This window comes from Rosa chinensis, chromosome 6, assembly GCF_002994745.2.
Source record: "Rosa chinensis cultivar Old Blush chromosome 6, RchiOBHm-V2, whole genome shotgun sequence".
Classification (NCBI taxonomy): Eukaryota; Viridiplantae; Streptophyta; class Magnoliopsida; order Rosales; family Rosaceae; genus Rosa; species Rosa chinensis.
This window is the reverse complement of record NC_037093.1, coordinates 67,761,476-67,782,776: the sequence shown is the minus strand read 5'-3', so window position 1 is coordinate 67,782,776 and position 21,301 is coordinate 67,761,476. Positions and strand designations below refer to the sequence as shown.

At 38.0% G+C, this 21,301-nt stretch overlaps 3 protein-coding genes across 3 annotated transcripts; 2 read left to right on the top strand and 1 right to left on the bottom strand.

The window, feature by feature from the left end:
• Positions 1 to 1,711: 1,711 nt before the first annotated feature.
• On the top strand, positions 1,712 to 4,189 carry LOC112172734 (CXXC motif containing zinc binding protein). The gene is made up of 4 exons (XM_024310204.2): positions 1,712 to 1,869; positions 1,961 to 2,068; positions 2,466 to 2,633; positions 3,749 to 4,189. The coding sequence occupies exons 1-4, from the start codon at positions 1,768 to 1,770 to the stop codon at positions 3,872 to 3,874; spliced, it is 504 nt and encodes a 167-aa protein (XP_024165972.1). The 5' UTR covers positions 1,712 to 1,767; the 3' UTR covers positions 3,875 to 4,189.
• A 937-nt stretch (positions 4,190 to 5,126) lies between these two features.
• LOC112171823 lies at positions 5,127 to 7,136 on the top strand. The gene is made up of 7 exons (XM_040507603.1): positions 5,127 to 5,291; positions 5,374 to 5,460; positions 5,587 to 5,886; positions 6,000 to 6,161; positions 6,255 to 6,308; positions 6,406 to 6,552; positions 6,697 to 7,136. Exons 1-7 carry the CDS (start codon positions 5,154 to 5,156, stop codon positions 7,075 to 7,077), a joined length of 1,269 nt encoding a protein of 422 aa, XP_040363537.1. The 5' UTR covers positions 5,127 to 5,153; the 3' UTR covers positions 7,078 to 7,136.
• A 9,345-nt stretch (positions 7,137 to 16,481) lies between these two features.
• Positions 16,482 to 20,867, bottom strand: LOC112169978 (protein EARLY FLOWERING 3). Its single transcript, XM_024307108.2, has 4 exons — positions 20,038 to 20,867; positions 18,849 to 19,711; positions 17,869 to 17,920; positions 16,482 to 17,758 (listed from the first exon to the last, which is right to left on the bottom strand). Exons 1-4 carry the CDS (start codon positions 20,254 to 20,256, stop codon positions 16,754 to 16,756), a joined length of 2,139 nt encoding a protein of 712 aa, XP_024162876.1. The 5' UTR covers positions 20,257 to 20,867; the 3' UTR covers positions 16,482 to 16,753.
• Positions 20,868 to 21,301: the final 434 nt, after the last annotated feature.

Genomic DNA, 21,301 nt, shown 5'->3' with positions numbered 1-21,301 from the left:
TTATGCTTTCGAGGATTTATTGAGATATTGAGGTTTGATTTAGTGAGTTAATCCTGAGTTATGCTTTCGGTGAATTATTATTGATTTATTGAAGTAATACCGAGTTTCTTTCCGAAAGCAAGTAATTGAAAGAGGTTATTTTCAGTTTCTTGAGGAGGCTATTCAGTTTATTAAGGAGGCCAGTTTTGGCGCATGCGTATCTTACCTAGTTGGCAGTCCCTTCTAGGTAATGGTCTAGTTGGCAGTCCCTTCCAGACTACAGCTCGGTTGGCAGTCCCATCCGATGCGTCACCTGGTTGGCAGTTCCTTCCAGATGACATGAGGTAGTTGGTCGGCAGTCCCGTCTACTACCTGTGGTTAGTCGGCAGTCCCGTCTACTACATGTGGCTAGTTGGCAGTCCCATCTATCCACCGCCTCCTATTCCGGTTGGCAGTCCCTTCTGATGCGTCATCTGGGTGGCAGTCCCTCCTAGATGGCATGAGATGACTAGACAGCAGTCCTTTCTAGTCATCGAACGAGCCTCATGAAAAGGATGTTTTTATAAGGATTGAGGATGAGATTTTAAGAGATTTCAAGATGTTCTTGTTACGTGATTGAGATTTCAGTAAAGAGGATGATTAAGAGTGTTTTCAAGATTGTTACTGCATGCGAGATTTTAGAGAATAACTTGGGAAAGCATTAAGTTTTACTTATTCATTTGAATTACTTATTTTTCGTCCACTCACTCTAACGGATTTTAAATGTTTTCCCCTGGGCCCTTCGGTTTTAAATGCCTAGTTTGCAGGCCAGTTTAGCTTGAGGTCGAGCGTACTTGGGGTTGAGGCATAGCTGTCATAGCTTCCGCATTATAAAAGCATCGGTCATTTATCTTGCTTTCTATTCTCTTGTTCGCCTGTATATTAGATTGCTCTGATAACCTATGAGATTAATATTCTCAAGTTTTAGGAATTTTGGTGATATGAGAGATGTTGTGATATAGGGAGCAGGGTGGCTCCAGGAGAATAAGGATGGATGATTTAGAAGTGTAATTGTTTTTCTACAGGTTTTGGGTTGTCCATTTTTTGGGGAAGTTCTGTCAAATTTTTGGTAGAATTTCTTCTAAGGTGGGCCCCGCAGGGCCTCTTCGGATTTCAGGGTGAAACCCGGGGCGGGTCCTGTCAGTGTATGTGGACTTGCACTGCGGTGTATAGAAGAATTTTCACAATTTGCTACCCTAAGTATTATTTTTGCCAATTTGCTACCTTATGTATTTAAAATTAGCCAATTTGCTACTTTTTTGGTCATATTAATTTGTTTATTTCTTTGTCCAAACATGGATTAATTTTGAAGCTCTAAAGTAGCAAATGGTTAATTTAAAAAATTTAGGAAAATAAATGGGTTAATCTTGAAAGCTTAAAGTAGCAAATTTGATAGAAATGTAGCAGATTGACAAAAATAAAACCTAGGGTAGCAAATTGGCTAATTTTGAAAACATAGAGTAACAAATTGGCTGAAATAGTCCTAGAGTAGCAAATTGACAGTTGGGGTGAAATCTAGGATAACAATTTGACAATTATGATATTTTTTTTCTTCATCAAATGGCAGATTTTCGATTGAAATTCGAAACTTGAAAGCAAGCCGGCCTGGAATTTGTAGTTTTGCAATCGTTAAACTTAAACAGTGTCGTTTAGATCGTCGGGCCCAGCCCATGAGAACAATATAAGCCCAGGAGTAGCTCTTCATTCTCCTCGACTGGTAGTAGTGTCTCTGGACCTAAATCGGAAAAAATGGTGCTCTTCGCGCTGCAGATAACGGCCGAGCTCGAAAACCTCACTAATCTTCAGCCCCAGGGAGGCTGCGATGATCCAGAATTTACCTATCTCTTCAAGGTAAAGTCAAATTTGTTGGTTTTGTAGCTGAAAATGGAAAATAGACATGGCTGCTCTTCATCAAAAAAAAAATTTTACTGTAATTTTGTAGTTGAAATGTCAGAGCTGTGGTGAGCCGACTCAGAAGGAAACTGCTTTGAGCTTGAGCGAGTCTGTTCCTCTTCCGGTGGGCAAGGGAACCACTAATCTCATTCAGAAGGTAAATTCTATCTTTCTGTGCTAATTGTACCTTGCGTTATTCTTTTCGGTAAAAATGTTTGTTGATGACTTCTTCTGAATTGTTCTTAAATGCTTGCTTGGTTGAGTACAATGCCATGTTAATTAGCTGTGGAAACTTGTTTGTGTTCAGTGCGGTTTCGAGATTTTTGTAGTTTTTCTGTGCAGAGCTTCTTTCTTGTGTTATTATTCCTCGTTCTTACGGTCGCCTGACCCTCGTGGGTCTGGTGTCAATTGTTTCGTGACATATGTGCGTTCATCAGTTCCACTAGCTGTGATATCACTAGTGCATAATGTTAAGAGTATGGATACCAGTTTTCTTAATTTCTGGTTACATTTTTCTGTAGTTGTGTGGTGATTTGCGTCTTTTCTTCTTGCAGTGCAAGTTTTGTGGCAGGGAAGGAACTGTAACAATGATGCCTGGTCGTGGTCAACCATTGACTGAGGAGTTAAGTGAAGCAGGGAAGTTTGCCCCCTTGATGGTGTTCGAATGCAGGGGTTATGAGCCTGCGGATTATGTCTTTGGTGGCGGGTGGAAAGTTCAATCTGTAAGTTTCTCCTTCTTAACAAGGCACTTTGTATTATGCTGGAGTGTTGCTCGTGGAATGTTTGAACAGTCCATCTTACTTATGGCTGGTGAATGATTGTTGAGCTGAATGACCTTTTACTACTACGAACTTCAGCATATGCGTTAGATTATTTTATTACTTTCTTCTCCTCTTTTTGTTCGTCCTCCTAGTCTGTATTGCATTATATGCCCTATAATGCTCTGGAACCTTCAAAGCTTATTTTGATTTTGTTTTCTTTTTTGAGTTCTGCTATGTAATGTTACAAGAGCCATCATATATTTTAATTTCACTGCTGTCTCTGGGTTCAACAAATTACACTCTCAGCCATTTGGGATTTGTACCTTTTCTTCCACACTCAGGGTTAGTGTATTTTTTTTTTTCTTCAAAGAAAATAATCTGACAAAACACTTCAGTTCTCTCTTTATATATGTTTTTCCAATCAGATAAATATTGGTTGAATATTTCATTATCTTATCTTTGGACATTATCAAGGAGTGCGTAGAAACATTAAAGGTAGCATACTACTAAGGAACTTGAACTGGAATTTAGTGAATTTTCAAAAAATTGTTTTATGTGCTCATAGTCATGTGCAGTACATTGAAAGGACAAAGGTGTTTTATGAGCTTCATGTGTGTGAGAAACTGAAAATAGGTTTGTCTGGTTAATTCATCTCATGTGATTAGTGTAGCAAATTCAAGATCTGGGAATTCCAGAAAGTAGTGATGTTCTTTTTGTAATCATCCCTCTTGTAGAGCAGATTTAATAACAGATACATACCGTGTTGACTGGACTGGAAAAGGTGCCACTAAATGTCATAAATGTTCACTTCACTCGGAAGCTTGTGATGAAATTATTATTTTGGGTTAAGAATGGAAGTTAGAATAAAGAAAAGGAAAGCAAATGACTAGACTCCAGTCTAATGAATCTGTATTTAAAGTCATCTTTTTGTGGAGTTGTGAAAAAAATGGGAGATAGTTTCATTCGAAAGTTCAGCTTAGTTTCACCTTCATATGTTCTACTAATTATTCTCTAGTGTTATCAACTGTGTCAATATTTATCTTTATGTTGACTTAAACAGCTATTTGTTTCTGTAGTTGGCTGGGACAACATTTGACGATGTTGACTTGTCAGAGGAGGAGTTTACTGAATATGACGAGAAGGGAGAGTGCCCAGTTATGATCTCCAAGCCCTCTTCTACTTTTGTTGTGCTGAAGAATTAGAGCGGATAAGTAACTTTTAGTACATGTGGAGCTAGCTGGTCTCTTGTGGATAAAGACAGAATCAAAGGAACCTTCAATGGGTGGAAAATTTGTTGTAGCAGCTTGGTAACCTTGGCACTTAAATCGCGTTCATGGATGTTTTGATGTCTCGTGTTCAAAATGGTTCTGCGGATATATCTCATTGCAGAACAATTTGTTGAAGTAGTCTGAGAATATGTTGTGTAATAACTGGTGACTACATAATCCTGAATTGGAATTTGGGTTCTTTGGTTTTGCACTGGTCTTATATTTTGCTAATAATTTAAGTTCAACTTATGTTTCTTGTTTCTTTCCTTTCCTAGTTGCTTATGACTTATTGGTTACTGAATCCTGCCAAATTCTTCAAACTGTTAAAATATGCATTTTAACTGAATCCTACCACTCTTTTTTTGTTCAATCAGGATGCATCTACCAAGGATAATCTTGCAGGAGTGATTACTTGGTTTTGGAATAGCATGCAACATTGATAAGTGGTGGTTCGGGTATTTGTTTTATAGGACAAAAAACAGAAGAACAGAGAAATTACATCAAGTCTCTGAAGTCAATTTATGTCAATTGATACATGAAACAATTACATAAGCATAGACCACGAACACATTGTATTATAGTAGTCTGATACTCTGATAGTAGAAAATAACACACGAAATGTCAACTGATACACTTTTGTTAGTCAATATTGTATATAAATAATCCGTAACATCCTCAATAGAGGATCATAGACAATCTATTCAATACAAACAAAAGTGTTTTATTTTCTATTTAATAACAGGGTATTGTAAAAATTGACATCATGGGCTCCAACCTTTTTTTCTGAACCTATGACTGATGAAACAATCCCAGTATAATAACCTGGTCACACTAGTTTGTTACAAACTTACAACAATTCCTTTAACTCCTTGTTAAAGAAAACACCTATGTGGCAGCTACCGTTTTGTAAAAACAAACTGCAATTCAAATTTTGGATAAGGAAAAAGAATGAAATTGGCATGATTGGAAGGTTAATCATGCAAATTTGCAGACATGTAGTTGGCTGAAATAATTTGAATGTCTTCCAAGTAATTTAAACAGAAACATATATAGATGTGTGTGTGTGTGTGTGTGTGTGTGTGTGGTGCATGTTGTGAAGGTATATCAGAGTTAGTTTATATCAGATTAAATTTTCATTTCTTCATTCTTGCTTTTAACAACAAATTAGATGGGGAAACAATTGAGTTGGGGTGGCCTGATCAGATTGAGGGGAATGGTAATTATTCTGGGAGTTGCTCTAATTGGATATTTTGGGGTACTTGGGGAGGTCAACATGTTCTCTAAACAGAAGGTTTTGGAAGTTGAAAGAAAATTAAGCCAACTTAGAAAACCTGCAGTTAAAAGCATTCAGGTATTTGCATATCAAGTTATCCCCAGCTCTACATATTTTCCTCAGTGCCACTGTCCCTAACTACTTTGTGGTTTGCTTGTAGAGTGAAGATGGTGATACCATTGATTGCATTGACATTTACAAGCAGCCAGCTTTTGATCATCCTGCTCTTAAAAACCACACCATCCAGGTAACTCTTCTCTTAATTGATATACGGCATGTTATGTTGACAGATTTTCAGTTTCATACGTCAACATAAGCGTGACACGGATAAAATTTCCCATAGTGTACTATGAGCATGTGTGTAAGTTTGCAGATGGCACCTAGTTATGATCCAACAAAGGAGACACAGTCGACAATGACCAAATTCGAAAGATTAGAGAGGAAGAGGAACCAACAGTCTTCCATGATGGTGACTCAACCATGGAAGAAAAATGGAAGCTGTCCACAAGGAACAATCCCTGTGCGAAGAATCAGAAAAGAGTACCTGCTCCGAGCTAGCTCGGTTGAGGCCTATGGAAGGAAGAAACATAGCTCTTCTCGTCCTCATGTTTCGCATGAGTCTAGTACTAGTGACAGCAACAGAACTGTGAACGTCCAACAAGCAAATCACTCGGTACATCAATTATTCTCATTTCCAAATTCAAGTGTTTCTAATTTGGTGTTGAAAGCAAGTCTCATTTTGGTGGTATATATATAAGGGGATAAATGACAATGATGATATTACAGAAGGCAATATTGCTCACCGAAGGATACAGATACAATGGAGCCAAAGGAGATATCAAAGTTTGGACTCCTAATGTTGATTTTGACGATGACTACACTACTTCTAAAGTTTGCCTCATCAATGGTCCTTATTGGGCATTTGAGAGTGTTGAATCTGGATGGGCGGTACTTACATGCTAATGATCACAACCTTTCACATTCATAATTTTAGTTAAGCTAGCTCGCATTTTCTCTTATGCAAAATTCAATTTTCTTCAGGTGAATCCGAGTGTGTACGGAGACAGGCAAACTCGATTTATGGTGTATTGGACGGTAGGAGTTGATCAAACTGAATCATTCATGACTCCAGACTTTTAATGGTTAATTTTCCAGTGCTAGAAGTAGTAATTTGACATGTTCATGCAAGCAGGTCGACGGTTCAAAGAAAACAGGTTGCTTTGATCTCACTTGTCCTGGATTTGTTCAAACTAGCCATGAGATTGCTCTTGGTGCTGCAATTTACCCAATCTCTGTTCCTTACGGCCTTCCATACGAAATCATCGTCTATGTCTTCAAGGTCTGTAAAACATGTACCTAATGTCAGCTCACCGAGTGGCAACATAACATGTGATATGTAACAAAACAACATTGCAACTTGCAAGTGTTAACGATGTATATTAAGGTAACATAATTTTGTAGTTTTTTGTTTGGATTTCTTTAGGACCCCGTAACAAGCAATTGGTGGGTGCAATACGGGGAGAAAATCAACATCGGATACTGGCCGCCGGAGCTGTTTATGGCGTTGCGTGTCCACGCAGAAGCGGTTGAGTGGGGAGGTGAAGTGTATAGTGCAAGAGTGGGTACTAATCCGCACACAAAAACAGGAATGGGTAATGGAAACTTTCCTGATGGCATTTTTGGGGATTCAGGGGTCATTAAAAGAATCAGAATTCATGACAATTCAGCTGAACTCAAATTCCCGGAATGGGTTGAGACTTATGCGGACGAGTTCAACTGTTATGATGTTGATTATGTGTCCGATTACCTTGAAGATCCTGAGTTCTATTATGGAGGGCCTGGCCATAATCCCAAGTGCCCTTAATCACTACTTAAGCTAGCTGGTTAGCTAGGTAGGACTTGTTAATTGATTTAGACCACTAGGGTGGCACCACTAGCACTATGTGTAACAATGTTTCCCATTTTCAGTTATAATTTTTGTTTCTCCCTTCAAGTTTGAGTCCGCTATTCTCCAACATTGTTCACTATTAAAGTATCACAATTTGACAATATTGTGGAAATTAACTGTCCAGATGGAGCCATTCCCATTCGAAGAATCTGAAGGCGAGACTTGTTAAGAGCCACTTCACTTGAACGCTTTGAGAAGAAAAACCCAGCACCAATTTCCTACTCAACCAATGATGACACAGGGACATTGTACATTAACCAAACTAGAGTCGAACTTGGTCCTCAAATCAATCGTTCTGTGAGTGATCATTTATGTCAATGTTAAAATTGATGCTACTTCTTGAAGCACTTGTGCAATTATGTTTGCTATTGCTACATGTGTTAAAAACCATATACATGCTCACAATATATGCACACAATCATAAAAGGGATTAAGGCTTACCTTCAGCAATCACTGGCATGGATTTCATCTTATGCTACAAACACGAACACTGAATATGGCCTTCTGTTACTTACCAACTTGCTTCTCAATGGACAGAACAATATGCAAAACGTTGGTAGTAATCAGGGACCAATTCATCTGTATATATAGGAGACTTAACCCTCAAGAAGCTTCCCATTAAAGCTATCCATATCGGTTTAGGTTTCCTAGTTAGATTCTTAATGTAACACTTCATTGTAATCTTTCTTGCAGACTAAGAATAGGATTACTTACCTTAATGAATAGATACACTGCTTCATTAAGTTACAAGTATTGATTTACTGTTTGTATCCATGTTAAACTAGGATTGATATTAAGCTAATCATCAATTACTTTATGATGATATGTGTTATGTCCATATTTGATCTTACAATCTCCCCCTTGGACTCACACATATCATGCTCGATGATTTGCACCAGAGAACATCAAAACCTACTTAACTTACTGAAGTGCGCGTCAGATAACAAACTCAAATCGAAAATCCATTCCAACATGGTCAGATCACAGTTACTTATGCAGAGCAAGAAACAGTATACATTTTAACAAAAATGCAGAGTTTCAAAACCACAAACATAAGCTCCTGCAATCCACATATGTCAAACCAGAAGTGATACAATATATGTTAATGTATATCAACAAGTAAACATATATTAGGTCCTACTTTATGTTTCTAAAACCAGAAACTCAAGCAAATTTACTGAACACTGATGGCTTAAAGATATTGCTTGAACCTTAACATCATGCTTCACATGATTTAAGCCATCTGATAGCAAGTATAACTTTAAACACAAAATCGATAATTTTCAGAACATTCAACAAAAACTGCAATAATAACCAAAATCTGAAAATACCTCAAAATTTATTAATAATAAAATCTGTCATTACAAACAAGTTGTGATAAACAAAATAAAAGATCACAACTAAAACACAAGAACTCAAAAAACCTTAGAATTTTAAATGCTCCAACTGGACTAACTCTCTACTGAACCTAAGCATCTAAATTAGCTAAAATTCCAATGCTTGCTGTATGTTTCTGGAATGCTGCTACTGACAATGCCTTGGTGAAAGGATCTGCTAGCTGTGAATTTGTGTCAATACTCAAAACAGCTATTTCACCATGCTTTACTCTTTCTCTAACACTGTAATACTTTAGATCAATATGCTTGGAATTATTTGACCTTTTACTGTTCTTGCTAAAGAAAACTGCAGCCTCATTGTCACAATAAATTACAAGTGTTCCAGCCACAATGTGACTCAATACTTTGGTCTGCATGAGAAAATTCCTAATCCAAAGTCCTTCACACACAGTTTCATATACTGCAATAAATTCAGCTTGCATAGTAGAAGTTGAAACAAGTGTTTGTTTCATGGTTTTCCAAGCAATAGCACCTCCTGCAAGCAAGAACACATATCCACAAGTGGACTTCTTGGAGTCTGGATAATTCCCTGCAAAATCCGAGTCTGAGAATCCAATGAGTTTCAGATCCTCCACTTGCCTATAAACTAGCATGTGGTTTTTAGTTCTCTGCAGGTATCTCAACACTTTCTTCCCAGCTACCCAATGTTCATGGCCTGGATTAGATTGGAATCTTGACAAAATCCCTACTGCAAAAGACAAATCCGGCCTAGTGCAGACTTGTGCATACATGAGACTTCCTACAAGTCTGGCATAAGGCTTTGACTCCATATTTTCTTTCTCAACATCACTATTGGGACTTTGCTTCTTGGTTAACTTATCTCCTTTGGACATGGGAACTTCTTCAGCTGCACACTTCTCTATACCAAATCTCTTTAAAATTTTGGTAACATAATTCTGTTGAGACAAACCAAGTAGTCTCTGTGCCCTATCTCTTTTAATCTCAATACCTAGTACATAGGATGCTTCTCCTAAGTCTTTCATGTCAAAATTCCTTGACAGAAAACTCTTGGTATCTTTAAGCAATTTAATGTTACTGCTAGCCAAAAGTATATCATCCACATAGAGTACCAGAAAAATAAAATTGTTCCCAACAGTCTTCAAATAAACACACTCATCAACAAGATTTTCTGTAAATCCAAAAGTAGAAATCACAGAATCAAATTTCTTGTACCACTGTCTAGAAGCTTGTTTTAGGCCATAAATTGATTTTCTTAACTTACACACTAAGTTTTCACTTCCAGCTTGTACAAACCCTTCTGGCTGCCTCATATAAATCACTTCATCTAGTTCACCATTCAAGAAAGCTGTTTTAACATCCATCTGGTGCAGCGCCATATCAAAATGAGCCACCAAAGCCATGATTATCCTAAACGAGTCTTTTGTAGAAACTGGAGAAAAAGTCTCAGTAAAATCAATGCCCTCCTTCTGTGTAAAACCTTTGGCAACTAATCTTGCTTTATGTCTCTCTACATTGCCATTTGCATCTCTTTTGGTTTTGAAAACCCATTTACAACCTATAGGCTTCTGGTTGGGGTCAGGTTCAACTAATTCCCAAACTGCATTTTGACTCATGGAATTAATTTCTGCTTCCATTGCTAGTTGCCATTGATGAGATTCACCACTTTCAATGGCCTGATTAAATGTAGTTGGATCATTGTCCTCTGCACAGTCCATTTCAATTTCTGCTTCTTGCAGATAAACAATGTAGTCACTCTCTTCCCCCCCATAAGTTGGTTTTCTTGCTCTCTGTGATCTTCTAGGCTGGGCCACTGGAGGATGGTGAGGTTCAGTTACTTGACCAGTTACGTGGTCAGTTACTTGACCAGGGACAGTTACTTGGTCAGTTACATGGTCAGTGACATGGGCAGTGACTTGACCAGGCATAGTTACTTGGTCAGTGACATGGGCAGTGACTTGATCAGTGACATGGTCAGTTACTCGACCAGTTACTCGACCAGGTACAGTTACTTGGTCAGTGACATGGTCAGTTACGTGACCAGTGACATGATCAGTTACATCTTGTTCTAAAGGCAATGCTACACTTATATTCTCATCTGACACAATTTCCTCAAAATCTGAGGTTAAATCCTCAAGGTTTGTATTGTGAACTTTTTCACTTAGAAACTTTACTTGATGTGTTTCAAAAATTCTAGGTGAATGATGAGCAGAATATAATTTATAGCCTTTAGATTTATCTGGATAACCTATAAAATAGCAACTAACAGTTTTGGGGTCAAGTTTATTAAAGCTTGGATTATAAATCCTAGCTTCTGCATGACATCCCCAAACATGACAGTGATGAAGACTAGGTTTCCTGCCACACTAAAGCTCAAAAGCAGTATTTTCTATGGCTTTGCTAGGTGTCCTATTGCAAATATAATTTGCAGTTTTTAAAGCCTCACCCCACAGAAATTTAGGCAAACCAGTTGTACACATCATACATCTAACCATGTTCAAAAGAGTCCTATTCTTTCTCTCTGCAACACCATTCTGTTGTGGATTATAGGGTGTTGTGTATTGAGCTTTAATTCCATTGTCTTGCAAAAACAAGGCAAATGGACCCTTTTGTTGGCCGGATTCAGTGTACTTTCCATAGAACTCTCCCCCTCTATCTGACCTCACTGTTTTGATTTTCTTTTCCAGTTGATTTTCTACCTCAGACTTAAAGATTTGAAAGGCTTTCAATGCTTGTGCCTTTTCTGAAAGTAGATAAATATAACTGTATCTAGAAAAATCATCAATGAATGTGATAAAATACACATTCCCACAGATAGTTTGATGCCTAAATGGTCCACATATATCAGTGTGTATGAGTTCTAATAAATTTTGGCTTCTATATGCAGTCTTCTTTCTAGTATTAGTTATTTTTCCCTTAAAGCATTCAACACAGTCTGTTAGATCAGAAAAATCAAGTTCATTTAGGATGTTGTTTTTCACCAAAATTTTCAGTCTCTCTTTTGAAACATGGCCGAGTCTTCTATGCCATAAAAATGCAGACTTTTCATTTAGTTTGGTTCTTTTAACACCTGTTAAAGTGTTAGTACTGTTTGTGTTATTTTCAACAAGTAAAATTTCTTGTTGAGCCATTGAACAATTTAACTGTAAATAATCATTCATAATAACACCAGAACCAATTTGAACAGAATTTTTAGAAATAAGAATTCCATTACTATCCATAACAAGTCTACAACCATATTTTACTAAAAGAGAAACCGAAACCAAATTCCTTCTCATGGAAGGTACATAAAAAACATTGTCCAAAACTAACAATTTTCCTAATCCTAAATCGAGCTTTAAGGTTCCAATAGCCTTGACTGCCACTCTCATGCCATTGCCTACACACAGGTTCACTTCATCACTTTTTGGGATTCTCCTCCTTATGAATCCCTGCAAAGAATTAGTAATATGAATAGGTGAGCCTGAATCTATCTACCAAGACTGTGGTTCAACATTTATAAGATTAATTTCTAAAGAAAAAACTGTATTAGAAAAAATCTTACCCTTTTTGGCTAACCAATTTTTATAGCCAGTGCAGTCCTTTTTCATGTGTCCTACTCTTTTGCAAAAGTAGCACTTGAACCTAAATGGCCTATTTTCCTTGGCCACTGCAGCTGTTGAACTCTTAGTTATGGCTTTGATAGGCTTGAGCTTATTTTGGGGCTTTTTCCTTTTAGGCTTCTCAATGAGGTTAATGGTTGTAGCAGGTTCCTTTTCTTCCTTGATCCTAGATTCTTCATCCACACAAATGGATATAAGTTCATCTAGAGTCCAGTTTCCCTTTTGAGAGTTGTAACTGGTCCTAAGATGACTAAAACTGTTAGGCAAGGAATGTAGTGCATAATGCACTACCTGCTCATCCCTAACCCCCATCAAGAGCTCCCTGAGTCTGCCATTTATATTGATCATCTTCATAATATGCTCTCTAACTCCCCCTGAACCCATGTATTTCAAATCATGAAACTCCTTGGTTAGCTTAGCAGCTTCTGCCTTTTCACTTTCTTTAAACTTAGCACCTATGAGTTCCAAAAAATCTGATGCTAGCTCAGGTTCTTCTATACTTCTTCTGACAGTCTTGGACATAGAGGTACGAATGAGGTTCTTAGCCATTCTATTGGATCTATACCACTTCTTGTAAAGATCAGTTTCCTTCTTAGTGCTCTTTTCAGTTAACTCTTCAGGTTTGTCCTCAGTGAAGCAATAGTCTATGTTCTCATGCATTCCCATATAGTTCTCTACAGAATCTAGCCAAGCTCTATAGTTGGTTCCAGTTAGCATCAAGACACTGTTCAAGTTCATGTAAGAGTTACCTAAGGAGCAAAACAAAAATTCGTGTGAGTTCTCAATTTGTAAAGAAAATAACTTTAAGTTTTCTGTGTTTTATTTAGCTTTAAGCAACCAAAACAAGAACATACAGAAAACCTAAACAATCCATACTTGCATTCATATCAGTCCATAACCAAAAATAATGTTAAGCAACACTTTTGAGCAGAAGCATAACATCCTGGAGTTCTTTATCAATACACCATGTTCAATGAAAACAAGTTATCCAAAGAAATTTATCCACATCTTTAGATAGAAGAAAAATTTCTAAGTATCCGTATTTATTTTCATCAAGCACGCATATTGCTGTTTTGTATTCTAAAACCATACTTGACCACTTCTTTGGAAGATAAAACTGAAGCATAGTTTTAAAACACAAAACACAATTTCAGTTTTGTTACTCGATCAGTTACATGGTCAGTGACCTGACCAGTTACGTGGTCAGTGACCTGACCAGTTACGTGGTCAGTGACCTGACCAGTTACGTGGTCAGTGACCTGACCAGTTACATGGTCAGTGACCTGATCATTGTTTTCTGCCAACATCAATGAAGAATGCTTTGTGCATCATAATCACTTATGCCAACAGAAAACCACAAAACTCATGAGCTTTTAACTTTATATTCTACCCAGATTCATCCTTGTAAGAAAATTAAGCTTTCGTATCTGTCAATTTTAATTGTGTAAACAAATTCTGGGAGATTTTTGTTCTTCATGCAATTTTACACAATCACAGATACAATACCATATCATCAATCAATTCATCATGCATATTCAAGCACAATCAAAATTGTTTCGATTCCAAGAAACCACAAAACAATCAAGAAATTGTAAATTTCATCCGGTCACCATCTACTCTAACCTAACGCACGCCGGGAATGCAACTAGTGTTCTTGAGCACAATCAAAATTCAATTATCATGCTATGAATCGAAATCAATTTCCATAGAAAAACCTGTTTTTGCTTTTTCCCCAATTTGCTGCTAAAAATCACAGCGGAACCGTGAATTTGATAATTAACCAGATGCAGCAATCGACTTAAGTAACTTACTTTGATCAGTTACATGACCAGTTACATGGTCAGTGACTTGGTCAGTTACTTGACCCGTAAAGCAAAAACCTTTTTTTTTTTTTTTTTTTTTTTTTGTATTTGTTTTGCAAAACCCTAAAACGATTTTGATATATGTGAGCCTATGCTTTGATACCAATTGTTTAAAACCATATACATGCTCACAATATATGCACACAATCATAAAAGGGATTAAGGCTTACCTTCAGCAATCACTGGCATGGATTCCATCTTATGCTACAAACACGAACACTGAATATGGCCTTCTGTTACTTACCAACTTGCTTCTCAATGGACAGAACAATATGCAAAACGTCGGTAGTAATCAGGGACTAATTCATCTGTATATATAGGAGACTTAACCCTCAAGAAGCTTCCCATTAAAGCTATCCATATCGGTTTAGGTTTCCTAGTTAGATTCTTAATGTAACACTTCATTGTAATCTTTCTTGCAGACTAAGAATAGGATTACTTACCTTAATGAATAGATACACTGCTTCATTAAGTTACAAGTATTGATTTACTGTTTGTATCCATGTTAAACTAGGATTGATATTAAGCTAATCATCAATTACTTTATGATGATATGTGTTATGTCCATATTTGATCTTACAACATGAACACCTGCACGCTGCGACTCTTGTGACTACTGGATACAGTTACATAGGAGCTCAGGGAGATATAAATATTTGGAATCCAAAAGTCGAATCACCGGATGAGTACACTACTGCTCAAATCTGGCTTAAGAATGGACCTGGAAATGCCTTTAAACCCAAAGTTGTATGGTGATTCAGCTGCTCGACTTTTCGTGTATTGGACAGTAAGTACTAGAAGAGCATATCCCACATTGAATGTTTACTATTTGGTGTTTCTAAATGTACCAAACAAATTTCTTAATACACCCAACAAATCACTTTTATAAATTATTTTTCAAAAAAATCTAATTAATTCCCCAAAACTTCACCGAAAATGTACCCAGCAAAAGAATGAAAACATGCCAAGAATTCCAGAAACAAGCAGAAGTTGTAAGGCGCATTAGGGATGATGGGCCCCATGCCTTGATGTTTACATCACTACTTTCTCATTTCTTAATCTTTCCCTTGACATCCATCTCTCCTTCCAATATCCTTGCAACTACTATAGTGCTCTTTGTTTTTCTTCTTTGGTACGTTAGACATTTAGAGTTTGAGTTTTTGACATCTACAGGACACCATCATCATATAAGCCTTACTGTTAGCAGAACCTAATTTCTCAACTGGATAGAAGAATATAGGATTTGATAAAAACATATGTTCATCAATATTAAGATTAACCGAAGGCAAAAGATTACCCTCAACAATGAGAACTAACCAATCGATCATGCCCAAGTAAGTATTATCAAACTTACTCTAAAGAAGAAGTCGGGTTTAACTGTTTTATAGGAGAGATGTATAACTGCAATTTTGATAAGAAGAAGATAACCGGTGAACTCTGGGTATGTATTTCATTATTTCTTAGTGGCTGCATTTTTTTTTTTTTTTTTCTAATTAGAAAGATGTGAGTGCCATAGGAATCACATTAAGACATTTCAATTGAACTCATACAAAATCATACAGCAATCACAAGCAGTTTTCACAAGAATAGTTTGTTATTCTTCATCTCAAAATAACGAGGGAGTTCACTGTGTATGGATTTTGCTGGGTATATAAGTTTTGCACTCTTGCTGGGTTTAATTAAAGAAAAGGGTATTATAGGAATACTTGTTGGGTGTAGTTAGAGATTTTATAAATTTAATTTGCTGGGTATACTTAAATATTTGCTAGGTACATAAGTTACAATATATGTCCTGGTCTCACCAAGCCGGTCCTTAATCTATTTCTATGGTCAGGTGGACTCGCACAAATCAACAGGTTGCTTTGATCTAACTTGCTCAGGATTTCTGCAAGCTCATAAAGACATAGCCCTTGGTATGCCCCTAGGACCTGTATCAAGTGGAGGAGGACCCCAATATCAAACCACTTTCAGCATCAACAAGGTTTGGACGCTTTTCTTTGGTCTATGCATTCTCTTCACATTGAATGTCTCATGTGACCATCCAATTTCAATGTTTTGAGAAACGTCCCGGTAGGATATTGGCCACCAACTCTCTTCTCCTATCTGAAACAAGGTCCTGCAACATTGGTTGAAAGGGGTGGGGAGGTGTATAGCTCCAAGGTGAAGGAGACTCGTCCACACACTGGGAATATGAAGTGGGGATTTCGCTTCAGGCAAAGATGGAAGTGCTTGTTACGTGAGACAAGTGAGAATCGTGGATTGTTCACTGCAACTAAAGTACCCAGAATGGGTAGGCACTTTTGTCGATGAAGCGTACTGCTACTCTGCACTGAACTACGCCCAGTCGCTTGCCCAAGAACCTACATTTTACTTTGGAGGACTTGGTCGATATCCTCCTAGTTGTCCCTGAAAGATGGATGCTCTGATTTCTTACCATGTTTTGAAAATAATGTTCAATGCAACTCTCATTAACTGTGTTCCATTGATATGATATCTTCTAGTTGAAGAAGAAGAAGATTCAAAAGCAAGTCTATAACCAATAACTCAACATCTGGAAGTTATATCATACATTTAGATTACACTGGTCTGGTTGTGCCTATCCAGAGATTTATCTATACATATGAATATAATATCACAAGATCAAAAAATATGAAAGAACAAAACAGATACAGACTATCATACCCCACAAAAGGGTATAGAGCAAATGATGACGCCCACACCTACTTCGATAAATGAAGCCAATGTCGTTTACCAGAGACAAGACGAACTAGACTTAGTCATACTGTTTTCTCTCTTCTTGTATAGATTGGAAAATTCGAGCAGCTGATGCAGTAGCCGATCTAGGATTGTGCGGGACAACTCTTATCACTCGTGTTGCCTGGTTTGTATCATGAGGTTGGGGAACTCGCTCTGGAACTGCTGGAACAGTAGCTGGAACAGTAGGGAAAAGTTGAAGTGCATCACTTTCATCAGCATTTTGATCCGTCGCAACTGGTGCTCTGTCACCGGGACTATTACCAGTACTTCCTTGTAACTCACTGGGGTTTGATGCTCGAGACTTCATGGCAGGAATAGCTCCATTTTTGGGTGTTGGCATATTACATGAGCTTTGATGCTGCAAATTAGAGTTTCCTGACAACTGATCAGTTGATCCATGCATACCAGGTCCAGCAAACCAATTCATTTGTTCAACAGCTGAGCTTGACATGGTGGGATTCATGATGGACATGCCATAGGGAGGAAAGTAAGTAGGATGAGGGACAGGGAGAACCCCCATTCCTTGATGATGAGATCCCGGAACCCCATATGCTGGCTTAATGAAGTTACCCGGCATGGGACTTGAGCCAAAAGGTCCACATCCTCCACAAGCTGCTCCCACAAATCCAGGTCCATTATATGGCTTGTATATGAGTCCTTCAGAAGGAGACATAACAGGAATTAAATACTGATGCCCAGGTGGTTGATGGAAGCACCAAGGAGCCGCTTTATTGTCAGCAGGCAGAGGTGCTGGAGGAGGTGGACTCCCTACATATGGTCCATAATGTGAAGGCTGGCTACCATTTTTCACAGAAGAAAGAGAAGCTTTCCCAACCGCATTTTCAGCAGAACATTCCATTTTGTTATTTGACTTCTCAGATTCATGCTTGCGCTTTAGTAGTAGTGGCTTTACAACATACTCTGCCGGGAGTTTCTTTGCAGGAGAACCCCTTAAGGATGTGCCTAGGAAAGCAGTATCTTCAAGCAAAAGATGTGGAGATCCAGCAATCAGTCGTTGGACCTGTTTCAAAGAAAAAGAAAACTAAGCTTACTTATTATATAACTGATTTCATAATGAACCCAATAGCAGCAAGGCAGGAGAAAGATTCAGAGACCATGACAGATATTTACCTTAATGAGTCTATGCAACTCAAATACTTGCACTGCAAACAATCTTTGCTGACTGTAAAAAGTAACAAGAGTCGAGTCAAAACAAAATTGAACAATACATACCAAATGACGCTTTTAGAAACACAAATCCGAGACAAGTACAAGCAAAGTGAAGCATAAAAGAAAACAGTGCAAAATCCAAACATTGAAAGTATACATAGCGGAAATCATTACAAAGCTAGTCTTCATTTCCCCATATGTATAGATTGCAATCACTGAACAGCTCTTTGTTTATGGCATAGGAAAAACATCAAAACATTCAATAACAAACAAAAAAAAAACACAAAAAAAAAATGAAAATGGATAATGATTACAAGCTGAACATAGGGGGAAATTGTCATATTCTATAAAGCACATGAAAAGACAACACAACCCCAACCCAGCAAAATCTTCCAGCATATGAGAGCAAAATACTATATATGAGATGCAATCCTCCTCACCACCATGTCCACCACCAAATCCACATTGTGAACTATTCTCCAAGATCCACCCAATGTAGTCCCAAGGATAATCCTTTATCACCTGTTCTCAGAGCCCTCAAGTGCCATGAAAGGAAAACTTCCCCAGTGGCTAGGGGAAACCCCAAGCATTACCAAACCGAGACAGGAACACCAGAAATGTAGATACAAAAGGGCAATGAATAATGAGATGATACGCTGTCTCGGAGGTCGCCTTGCACAAGGTATACTAATAAGGCGTAAATTTCCCTGCTATAAGATGATCCAGATCCACCGTTAAAATGTTATCGAGGGCTTGTGAGCAAATAAAAATTCCAGTATAGAAGGGATCCCGGGACTACACGCTTTTTTTTTTCAATGAAAGTCAAAAACATTTCACCATAGAAACTAATACACAAGAAAATGAAGAGATGCCTTACATGCTTCACAAAATCGCAAAGGAGCAATCAAATGGAGCAGATAATTAAGAAAATAAAGACTTACTTGACAATTGCCTTTCTTGCCTTCCAGAAATGTTTCTGACCTATTATTCCTACTACATCATCAGGAGAGATGTCCATGCCTGATATACAATCCACCATGGAGGTCTCTGAGACATCATCACCTTTGTCTGCATTTCCCATTTGTGCTGAAATACACATTCTGTCTACATGGTATTCACTGTCATTATCAGGCTCGTTGGGACTGCTATGATTCCCCCCGTAACGAGAAACACTTCTTGCCTGTGAAACAGTTCCCTTCTCTACATCCCTTGTGGACTCAAGGAGACTATCATCTTGTTCAGTGTTGTTTAGTTGGGACCCAGATCTAGAGTCTTGTTGTAAGCAAGCATCACTATCACAAGACCTGTTGAAAGTAGGAACAGGATGGTCTTCATACTCTTCATTTGGAGAAGCATTCACATTTACAGGAACATCAACCATTTCTCTAGTTGAGATATTTGTGGCAGCTTTTACTGAATGGTCCCTAGCTGAGCTACATGCGTTGAGATCCTCTTCTGTCTCACTTCTAAATTCTCGTCTTAAATTGAGACTGGGGGAGCTACTTTGTTTATTATCCTTCTTGGATGCACTTTTGAATTTTATTGCACAGTCAGAATGAGACTGGCTGAAGGGAGTAAGTTTTGCCTTACCACCACCATTTTGAGTTCTACTCTGACATTGACCCATCCTTGATTGAACAAATACAGGAACCGTAAAATCATCTTCATCTCCTGCCCTCTTTCTTTGCCGAGGTTGTACTGAGGGCATGTTCACATTTACTCCATCAGACTGGCCAGAGTGATGAGTAGGTGTAGATGGACGACCATGAATTGGTAAAGGCAAAATTCTTTCAGGACCATTCCCCTGGAAACATGAATTGCTACCGAATCAGATATGCCATGATCATTCTCTATAAAAGACACAAACTTGACATGCTATTTAAGAATAAACCATTCTTTTTTCCCCTCTTAATTGCAGACAGGTTGCCAATTTTCACTATATTGGTATTAAAAGACAATAAACAAGCATAGTTATAAACGAGCCACACTCAATACAGGATAAATCAAAGGATATAGTTAAGTCTTCTTATATATACACAAGAAAAAATCCTACTCACAATGACTTTAACAACCTACTAGAAGTTCAAGGGGATAAAATTTCAAAACTAGTCCACAACAACTTAAAATTACCTGATTGGAGAAAGCTGGGGATCCCATACTGCTATTGCTGTTTTGATTGAGTGGCATAACCCCATGGTTGAACCTCTGGGAGGGTATACTAAGCTGTTCATATAGGGCCATCTTGTTCCTTGGAGGTGCTCTTGGCCCTCCTTTATCTGCATCATTCACATGGAGTCTTGGGAACATAGGCCCCATAACCTTTTCATCATCTCTGCCTCCTCTCTTCATCTTTCAACACACCCACACCAAACTCCTCTTCTATTCCACCGACATCACATCCCAATACCCACTTGCAAAAACTTGAAATTTACTGAAACCCAACAAACTTACACAAGAAACAGAAATCGAAAAAAAATCAATAACTAAAGAGTTGTCCTTGAAGATGATAGATCAAATTCCAAAGACAAGAAACTGAGACTCAGCCAAATGAAAGCCAAGAAATGAAAGTTGAACCCAGAAGTCAAAAACTGTTGTCTTTTTGGGAAGACAGAGACATTTGGGGAAGTGGGTGTGAAAAGAGAGGTGCTTTCGGGGCTGAAACTGACGGAGGAACGAACGAAGTAAAAGCGTGAATTGAGGGCAAGAGAGGAAAGAAAGCAGAGAATCAGAGATTGGGGGAAGAAGAATATGAGTGAGAGAGAGGGTGAGACTTATTTTAGGGATTCTTTAGCTCCGCAAAGAGATCGTCGTCTTTAGGTTTTAGATAGAAAAATGGGGAAAAGGGGAAAAAGTGCCGAGATGTTGGGCCCTCTTTGGAATTGGATAGATAGACCTGGGACGTATGATAAGAGAGGAGAACCTCTTCTGCTTCCCCCATTAATCAAATGACCTGGCTTCGCTGCCATTGCCAACTTGGTATTATCTCTTTTTGGTCGGATATTATATTCTCTGTCTCTCATCAACTTGGTATTATTATTATTTTTCTTTCATTTTTACTTTGTCTCAACGTAATTGGACTCAAGTCACTCTCACCACCATCGATCAACTTCAATTATTTTCACCCTTGTCTCTGGTTTCCTGGTCAAACAAACAAATCCTATCAACATTGCGTTACTGGAGTTCAACAGATACAAGCAAGAACTTCATTTTCGGAACACCAAGCAAGTTACTGTTTTACCTAACATACCAAATAGAGTGCCATCTGTCAAATAGTAGTGGCACGACATAAATGCAAAATGTTATTTAAAACAATACTGTTTACTGATCAACCACCACAGGTGGCCGAGTTGATATGAGTCTCTAGGTGTGGAACCACTACACCCGGTTTCGAATC

Bases quoted from the DNA above. Each gene is read 5' to 3' on its own strand.
- LOC112171823 (XM_040507603.1), top strand. From the start codon at position 5,154: ATGGTAATTATTCTGGGAGTTGCTCTAATTGGATATTTTGGGGTACTT. The intron at 5,887-5,999 runs GTACATCAATTA...ATGATATTACAG, and splicing joins TCCAACAAGCAAATCACTCG to AAGGCAATATTGCTCACCGA. The intron at 6,553-6,696 runs GTCTGTAAAACA...GGATTTCTTTAG, and splicing joins TCATCGTCTATGTCTTCAAG to GACCCCGTAACAAGCAATTG.
- LOC112169978 (XM_024307108.2), bottom strand. From the start codon at position 20,256: ATGAAGAGAGGAGGCAGAGATGATGAAAAGGTTATGGGGCCTATGTTC. The intron at 19,712-20,037 runs GTAATTTTAAGT...TCATGTTTCCAG, and splicing joins CCCCAGCTTTCTCCAATCAG to GGGAATGGTCCTGAAAGAAT. The intron at 17,921-18,848 runs GTAAGTCTTTAT...TACTTTTTACAG, and splicing joins GCAAGAAAGGCAATTGTCAA to TCAGCAAAGATTGTTTGCAG.
- LOC112172734 (XM_024310204.2), top strand. From the start codon at position 1,768: ATGGTGCTCTTCGCGCTGCAGATAACGGCCGAGCTCGAAAACCTCACT. The intron at 1,870-1,960 runs GTAAAGTCAAAT...GTAATTTTGTAG, and splicing joins AATTTACCTATCTCTTCAAG to TTGAAATGTCAGAGCTGTGG. The intron at 2,634-3,748 runs GTAAGTTTCTCC...TTGTTTCTGTAG, and splicing joins GCGGGTGGAAAGTTCAATCT to TTGGCTGGGACAACATTTGA.